The following is a 10,000-nucleotide window of genomic DNA, read 5'->3' on the forward strand; positions in this document are numbered from 1 at the left end:
AACATTCCGCAGTTGAGAGAGTTAAGGTGGCCACCGTGGCGCAGACACTTCGCCTCCCTGTTCCTCCCTGTCTCTCCCTGTCCCTCCCTGTCTGGGTGTAAACTTCTCCCTTCCCTCCCTTTGGAAAACAAGCTCCGTAATGTATGTCCTTGAGCAACTCTGCCACAGGTGCTGTCGTATATATAAGGCCTCACCGCCCAGCAGTAACTTTCCAGTGAAAACAAGTCGTGCTATCTCTGAAGAGTATAAAAGCCGCGCGTGGTTCGGTTTCTATTCGGGGACCGGCTCTGCCTGAGAGCTGTGCTCCCACTTGCAAGTTGGTAATAAATGTTTAAGTTCAAAAAGGAGATTTTCACCAAAATTACGTCATTTTTGTCCAGCGTTGAAGCGGTGAGTGTATGCTAAGGACACGTCAGGTATGCTAGCATCAGAGAAATCAGGATGTTTTCTAGATGCTTCCGGCCATTACTCTTGTTCAGCCTGACCGGGCAGCACACACAGCAGACAGACACGTGCCTCGCAATGACTCGGTTACCACGACGATCACAGATGCATCACTGTCCTCTCCACCGCTAACAAGCGTGGTGGCACGGCGCGGCACGGCACAGTGCAGCGCGGGCGGATCTGAGCTAGCGTCACGGCCGAGCCCCATTAGAGAGCGAAAGAGCGCGGCTCGCCCACACGCCTCTTCATGAAGCTTGTTATCCTTCTCTTTCTCTCTCTCTCTCTCTCTCTCTCTGTCTCTCCCCGTTTATTTTTCACAGGGATCCCACCCAAATGAATTGTAGACATTTTCAATAAGACACGCGGGTAATGTTAATTTAATGGCGAGGAAGTTCTTTGCCTATCTCGTGCGCCCACACACACACACACACACACACACACACACACACACACACACACACACACACACAGAGACTGGTAACTCTCCTACTCAAATCTGCAGGAGGTCTTCTCAGTGTTCTCAGTTACGCAGAATTTTCAAGGTCGCTATTGGAGCGCCTTCCAAAGATACGTGAGTGAATGTGCATCACCACCATGAACAGATTGGATTCTAAAGAAATGGAATGTCTATTAGAGACTGATACGAGTCTCAACCACCTTTGAGAATCTTTTCATCTTTAATCTACCTTGTCCCATTCATATTTGCCAGCCATTGTACTTTGTACATGTGCCTGGTTAAATGTGACCACTCTGTCTGTTGTAGCACCTATGACTGGTCACTGGTTACTTCCTCAGGGCAGTCCAGACCTTTCATCTGCCACTTGGCCCTGTCTCTGACACAGCTCGGTGACGGAATGGACCAATGGGAAAACCCGTTACTACTATGAGATGAGTGGCTATAAACATGGGGCAGCCAGGTATTACATCTTGGCTCATGGCTCACCAGCTGAGAAGCACAGTGGGTTAAGTCTGCCTCCCTGTCGGCCTCATACACTCTTCTTCAGTGTGTGCCTGGCAGAGAGGTAAGTACTTAGTACTGAGAAATACAGGGAGAGGTAGAAAAGAGAGAGAGAGAGAGGGAGAGAGAGAGAGAGAGAGAGAGAGAGAGAGAGAGAGTGTGTGTGTGGTGGATTGAAAAACAGAGTGATAGAGTGAGCGAGCAAGAGATATACTGAGAGAGAGGGAGAGAAAGAGAGAGTGTGTGTGTGGTGGATTGAAAAACAGAGTGATAGAGTGAGAGGGCAAGAGAGATACTGAGAGAGAGGGAGAAAAAGAAAGAGAGTGTGTGTGTGGCGGATTGAAAAAGAGAGTGATAGAGTGAGAGAGCAAGAGAGATACTGAGAGAGAGAGAGAGAGAGAGCGCGAGTAAGAGAGAGAAACAGTGATATCTGGCCATTAGTATTCATTCTGTGTCTGCCTTCATGCTGACGCTGAGACAAAGTCATTCCGGTACCTCCCGTTGCTTTGCCCCCCTGTATGCTGGGAAATACACACACACACACACACACACACACACACACACACACACACACACACACACACACACACACACACACACACACACACACACACACACACACACACAGACTAAACACAGACACACCCTCTCTCTTTCTCTCTCACTCGTCTGTATTTTTACCACACATCCTGCACCAGCAGCTCATGAAATTTAGCAATTATTTCTGAATTCCGTGCGCGACCTTTTTTTCTTTTCTTTCAAAACTCCTGGCGCAGATCCCACGGAAAAAAGTAAACACAGACTGAGGCCGTGTGACTTGTCAGTGCAGTTTATAGGTAATTTGAGGGGTTTGTTCAAAACACGCACACACACATTTTGCACATGCATAACTATAATCTCTCTGATGTGCACACATGTAGATACGCACAACATGCACACACACACACAACTATACGCGCACACACAATCGTACATACAAGCGCGCGCACACACACACTCAGAAGAAGAAAGAGAGACACACACACACACACAACTATATGTGCGCACACACACAGATGGAGAGAGAGAGAGAGAGAGAGAGAGAGAGAGAGAGAGACACACACACACACAACTATACGCGCACACACAGAAGAAGACAGAGCGAGACACACACACACACACACACACATCTGAGCTGGGTCTCCTGTGTTCAGTCGTGTGGGAAGACAAACGCCTCAGACAGATGAAGCGCAGCAGGTGGGTCACAGGAGGCTGACAGCCACTGGATGCTGTAACTCAGCACACACACACACACACACACACATACACACACACTCTATCTCTTCTCATATTCCCTCTCTCTTTCTGTCTTTCCATTTGCTCTCTCTTTCTGTCTGTGTATCTCTCGCTTTTACTTCTCTTCATGCATTCTTTCACTTCCTCTCTTTTCTCTCTGACTATGAATCAATCTTTTGTCTCTCTTTATCCATTCTCCTTTTACTCTCTCTCTCTCCCTCTCCTTCTCTCTCTCTCTCCCTCCCTCTCTCTCTCTCCCTATCTCTCTCTCTCTCTCCCTATCTCTCTCTCGCTCTCTCTCTATCTCTCTCTGCCTCGCTCTCTGTCCTAGTTTTTCGTTACGTAACCTGGCCCACAGAGACGGTGAGGGGCTCTTTACTTCTCCCTCAGAAGACGACAGGAGACGGGGATGTTTTCATCCTCTGTTTCATTTCCAGACAAGGACATCGGATGTGTGAAGGATTGGGGGGTAGGGGGGGGGGGTGAGGGAATGTTTGTGTGTGTGGTGACGGAGCGGAACTTTCCTGAGACATCCGATATCTTTTTCTATACACACTGCTGTGTTTCGCCATTTTATGATCCACTAAATGTCCCTCCAGGAGCTCAAGAGAGTGTCACAGTATTAACCAAGATTTACACGTCCCTTATCATATCAGACCAAACGTCATCAACTGCTGGACTGGCTGGGCTACGTGGGCCCTCCATTTTTTTCTTCTTTATCTCCTTCTCCCTAACCTCAACTCAAGGGACAGATGGACATTAACTTTGCCAAGGGGGGGGGAAGAGAGAGTCAGGGCGCCTAGATCTGGACAAGAGCTCTGGAACAGGCCAGGCGATATAGATGTTTCAGATTTAGAGCTTGAGGTTTGTATGTGGAGCTGTGCCAGTGGGGACAGACAGGTGTTGTGTCAATGACAGGTGTCACCCCAGGATCCTGTCTCTGAAGCGCCCCTCAGAGGGTGACTACCTGTGCATTCCAAACACTCGAAATCTCCCTTCAACTCGGGGGCAGCTGGATACTCCGCAGCGGTGTGTGTGTGTGTGTGTGTGTGTGTGCGTGTGCGTGTGTATATATGTGTGTGTGTGTGTGTGTGCGTGTGTGCGTCTGTGTGCGTGTGCGTGTGCGTGTGCGTGTGCGTGTGCGTGTATATATGTGTGTTTGTGTGTCTGTGTGTGTAAGTATTGACATCAGTAAGATCACATTATGATGTCACACAGAAAACCACAGATAAAAAAGGAGAAAAACAAACAAACAAACAAACAAACAAACAAACTAAAATGGCAAACATTGAAATGTCAACCAAACACACGCTTGCACACACTCAGTCCCACAACCCCACCCAACCCAACCCCAGCCCACTAGACGTTGGCTACTTCACACGGGCTAGTCTACAGGCGGCCAGAGAGGATGCACACACTTTTCTACAAAGCCCAAACCCACAGGCGCTGCAGCGATGCAGCCTACAGCTAACACACAGGGAGGGGCGACGAGATACAGTACCTGCGTCAATCACATCCCAATAGTCTGCGTTGGAGAGCAAAAACCAAACACAAGGAAAGAAATAAAAAAAGACACGCAGAGGTTGAAAAGTGAAAGTGTGATGTGAGGAACGGAGGGGGAGGGGGGGGGGGGGTTCAAAGGTCATTTTCATGCACAATGGAGAGCAGATGGTTATAACAAAAAACAATATAAACTCAGACATGAGGGTGGTCACAGTGCACAGTGTGTGTGTACAATGTGTGTATGTCTTAACTGCATTGTGTATGCATGTGAGTGTGCGAATGTGTATTTTGATATCTGTGTTTGTCTTCATTGTGTGCATACGTGTGTGTGTGTGTGTGTGTGTGTGTGTGTGTGAGCATGCGTGCTTGTGCATGAGAGAGAGGTGAGGCAGGTGGGGAATGAAAGAGGTTAAAAATAGAATCGGAGCGCTTTGCCTCCCCCCCCCCCTCTAGCGCGTGTGCGGTTCAAACAGGCAGACAGGAGGCGCTGACAGTAACGAGACAGAGTCACCGTCCCAGAGCACTCTGGGAGGAAATCAAAGGAGTCAGACACCAGGCAGTCTGCAGCTCGCCACAATCTGGGCTGCTGACGCCGAATATGTCTTCTGAAGAGCGTCGCGCACACACACACACGCGCACACCCACACACATGCACTACCACACACGCACTTACACACAAACGCGCACTCACACACAAACGCGCACTCACACACGAGCGCTCACTGACACACTCACACACGCGCACTCACACACGCGCACTCACTGACACTCACGCACACACACACACACGCGCACACCCACACACATGCACTACCACACACGGACTTACACACAAACCGGACTCACACACAAACCGGACTCACACACGCGCACTCACACACGCACTGCACAGAAATAGACACATAATTTCTCTAAAACAGCGGTTCTCAACTGGTCTGGCCTTGGGACCCACAATTTCCCATGGTCATGAAGCTGCAACCCAAACTTTATAGGATGCAAACCATAAAACAAACATAAAACTATAAACATAAACATAGGGCCTTCTTCTGTCCCTGCATCCATAGCACATTAGCCTCAGTCTGACATCAGATAGATTTTAAATACATTTGTTTTACCACACAGTCGAGCTATCTGGGGACTACTTGCTAAACCTTTTGCCCAATTGAATGATTCAAGCTTTAAGTTATAGTCTTCATTAAATTAGCTTGTGATACAAAGGTACGTCTTGATTTCTTTACCACACACAAAACTGCATATATACCATAACTAATCTCAGTCACATGCTAACTGCTAATTACAAGAAAATTCATTCCCCAGGAATATAACTACAGTAATTAGTTAAATGTTTGACTTTAAACGTATTGAAATAAACATGAATTCTAGCACAAAGATTCATTTAGCCCACCAGTGGCATCCCAGTTGAGAAACACTGTTCTAAAACACAACTAAACACCCAGATAGAGAAGAGGTTCATTCTCTTTGCTTACAGACACACACACACACACAAATATGGACAGATGTGAACTGTGTACTCACACAACCCCCTTCATCCCCCCAAAAAACCCACATAAGAAGCATCAGTGGTAGCTGGATGTGAGATAATTGTGTAGTGTACGTGACTGTGTACCACTGTAGTGCATTTGTATAATCGGGTCCTCATTTCCTCTCTCCTACTGATTCTTCCTTACTAAAACACGTCTACAGCTCTCTCTCTCTCTCGTTACTTCCTCTCTCCTACTGATTCTTCCTTACTAAAACAGGTCTACAGCTCTCTCTCTCGTTACTTCCAGTATGTTCCTTCACATTCCAATTTTTGCTCAACCTTCTCTCACTCAATGCCTCATTCTGCCTCTCTATAACTTTCTTTTTTCCCCCTACTCCATATTAATTTTCTTTCTCCAAAACATGCAATTGCTTTCTTTTTTCTTCATACATTCTTTTTTTAAAACCTTTTCTTTTCTCTGTATTCTGTCGCTCCTGTGAAATCGCTCTTTCGGTATTTTTCTTTCCCCTTTCATTGCTTTCTTTGTAATTTCTGCCCTTTCATGTGCTTGGAGCGAACTGGCTCCTGGGTTCACCCCTGCTAGGCTATTTAAAAAATTTTTTTTTTAAAGACCCCCCCTCCTACCCCCAGCAGGAGCAAGTTCCTCAGTTCTTTCCCCACAATTATGAAACTGTTTTAAAGAAAGCTTTCAACATGTGTATTTAAATTCAGTGCACTAAGTGGATTTTTTCTTGCAAAAGTGAATGCATGACCATTAAGCGAATGCGTCACAGCTACTTTCGTTTAACAGAAAGCTAAATTTGGGTTACTTTCCTCCCTTCTCCCAGTGGAAGCTAAAACAACTGATGCGACAGAAACGGCAGTATTTTAGGTTCATCAAAACTAGCCTTGCGTGACAGAGAGGCTGTGCTGGTGCTGTATGTCCCTTGTGAGGACCTGTAGAAAGAGCTGGCATTCAGCTAGGCTGAACAAAAACTGTTTTCTGTAAGTGATTCCATCCAACTTCTACCATAGTGGAAACCATGGCCCATGGGGAAGAGCATGTACAAAAGCACACATTTGCTTGTTATGCCTATTCTGCATTGCAAACTGTATGTAGATCCACAGTCCCTTGTTTCCAGTCACTGATATTACAGTACTGATGTTACACTGACATTAATAAATAAATATTCCCTCAACTAATTACTGAGGTCCTAATATGACTCAATGAGGTAGTTTTTGTCACTTAACATAACTTCTATTTGTATGGTTGCTAATCGCTAAGTGGAATTTGTTACCAGTACCATAGCACCATGTTACTATGACTACTAGCAAATATAAAGGAGAAATAGATCATTTTGACTTACAAGTACTATGACTCCGCTGACTCATTTTCATTCGATCTGTGTGCTGCTGTGATGCAGTATACAAGATAAGTACATCAACTACTAATATTGTGACTTAGCCGTGCCCACTGTCTATGAGGGTGCTGCAATATCAAGTGCATGAACTTCTAGCAGTGTGACTCAGTTAGCTCATTTTGTGCCATGCAAAGTGCCTGCTCCGGGTGTGTTTGCTGTTAGACAGTAGAAAAGATAAGTGCCTGGGTCGTGGCTGGGCGTTTGCCTACCGATGGTGCAGTGCTCTCCGTTCCAGCCCGACTGGCACTCGCACTTGCCGTCCTTGCAGGTGCCGTGCTTCACACACAGCGGGTTGCACATGCGCTGGTCGCACGCGGCGCCCGTCCAGCCTTCCTCGCAGCGGCACGCGCCGCCCATACACACGCCGTGCGTCCCGCAGTCCACCGAGCACACCTCTGAGGGAGCAGAACACACACACACACACACATGCATGAGCACACACACAGACACACGCACACACACACACACACACACAAACACAGGCATAGGACTGTACTGGGACTTTGCACTGCCTACATGAAAACAAATACAAACACATTATTTCTCTATGCCTATTTGTTTCTCTATTTCTTTTTATATCTCTCAATATCTTATCTTTCAATATCTTATATATATATATCTTATATCTTTCAATATCTTTGTTATATCTTATATACGGTATATCTTATGTATACTATATCTATATCTTATACACACACGTCACATAAACACACACACAAGCGGTTTGACAGACACTGACCGACAGAGCAGTCGGGGCCCATCCAGTTGGGGTCGCAGCTGCAGAGGCCCGTGTCGGGGATGAAGGCCCCGTGCCCGTGGCATTGGTCCGGGCACTGGGCACGCGGCAGCTCGCAGTGCGGGCCCCCCCAGCCCGGCTTACAGTGGCACTCCCCATTCACACAGATACCGTTGTTAGAGCAGGTGGGATCCAGGCAATCCACTAGAGGTGAGGAATTATGGAATACATACACACATACACACACACAAAACACACACACACACACACACACACACACACACAAACACACACACACACACACACACACACACACACAGACACACACACACACACGTATACACACACATACACAAACAGACACAGAGGGGAGAGAGAAGACTGATTAAGGATCCATTTGGACAGATTGAAAACACTTATGAATCACAAATTAAATATGAAATATACAACAACAACATGTTATACACTGGATCAGGTACTACCACTTTCCCATACGTAAACACCTCATTGGTGCAAAGGGTCTCAGTCAGGAAATGCTATTTCAGCACCACATGAGTGGACAGTGCCCAGTTAAGACTCAAAGATCAATAAGGCCTTGAGTGATCCAGGGTGTAAGAACAGCTAGCTATAGCTAACAGTGCACTCCACTTAGAGGAGTTGACTAATGTCTGCACATACTGTATCTCTGCATACTGTCTGCAGACTAGAGAGAGTCTAATGTCTGCACATACTGTATATCTGCAGACTAGAGAGAGTCTAATGTCTGCACATACTGTATATCTGCATACTGTCTGCAGACTAGAGAGAGTCTAATGTCGTCTGCACATACTGTATCTCTGCATACTGGAGAGAATGGAGAACCACCAGATAAAACACTCTAGGCATACGGGTTATTGAATGATCATTTCACATTCCATACACACACACACACACACACACACTTCAAGCATAATGTTATGCTTCTTTTGCCCCCCCCCCCACACACACACACATAAAGCAGACATTCTGTTATACTGGCTATCTCCTGGAATGTGGGACACTAAAACTTGTAAAAAAAAAAGATGTAAAAAAAAACGAAATCACATCACACTGCTCAGTAGGAGCACTGTAAACACACACACACACACACACACCCACACACACTGCTCAGTAGGAGCACTGTAAACACACACACACACACTGCTCAGTAGGAGCACTGTAAAAACAAAGACTGTGATAAACTGGAAACGAGAGTGCTTCTTGGAAAGAGACATAGACACACACATGTACACACACACACACACACACACACACACACACATACAGCACGGAGGGACCCGTTTATTAGCTCTTTGTTATTAACGGCATGTGCTGAGGTCAACATTGTGAATTACTAATGTTGACACGCAATAAATCAAATGGCCCACAGGGGAAAATAATAAGATTCACTCAGGAGTATTTTAATGCTGCACTCTGCAAGTGCATGCCATACAATGGATTTTACATGCATACACACGTAAACACACGCACACACACACGTGCGTAAGCACACGCGCACACACACACACACACACACACACACACGTAAGCACACACACACACGCAAGCACACACACGCGTGTGCCCACAGACACACACACAAACACACACACAAGCGTGTGCCCACAGACACACACACACACACACACACACAAACACACACACAAGCGTGTGCCCACAGACACACACACACACACACACACACAAAGATAGACATGAGTGGCCTTTCATCCAAGCATGAGAAATCAATACACCACACACGGAAAGGCTGAGAATGTGTGATTCCCCTCTAATACCTCTCTCCCTCTCACACACACTCACTCTCTCTCCGTCACACCCTTGCCCTCTCCTTCGGCCCTCTCCCCTTATTCCCGTTCTCATTCACTCTATCTCTCCTTCTTCCCGCTCTCATTCACTCTATCTCTCCTTCTTCCCGTTCTCATTCACTCTATCTCTCCTTCTTCCCGTTCTCATTCACTCTATGTCTCCTCCTCTCTCTCTCATGCAGTCTTGACCCTGGCAGCATACCGTGTCCAATGGAGGGAGCTGGTGGCGACCGGAGTGTGTGTATGTGTGTGTGTGTGTGTGTGAATGGGTGTGTGTGTGTGCGTGTGTATGTGTGTGTGCGTGTGTGCGTTAGTATGTGTGTGTGTGTGTGTGTG

At 46.6% G+C, this 10,000-nt stretch overlaps 1 protein-coding gene across 1 annotated transcript in view; it reads right to left on the bottom strand.

The window, feature by feature from the left end:
* Positions 1–10,000, bottom strand: part of LOC105903358 (teneurin-2-like) — a 60,529-nt gene that overhangs the window by 33,226 nt on the left and 17,303 nt on the right. The window contains 2 exon segments of the mRNA XM_031558035.2: positions 7,294–7,479; positions 7,824–8,024. Of these exon segments, the coding sequence (XP_031413895.2) occupies positions 7,294–7,479; positions 7,824–8,024 (387 nt within the window).

The sequence above is a fragment of the Clupea harengus genome, chromosome 20 (genome assembly GCF_900700415.2).
Source record: "Clupea harengus chromosome 20, Ch_v2.0.2, whole genome shotgun sequence".
NCBI classification, from domain to species: domain Eukaryota; kingdom Metazoa; phylum Chordata; class Actinopteri; order Clupeiformes; family Clupeidae; genus Clupea; species Clupea harengus.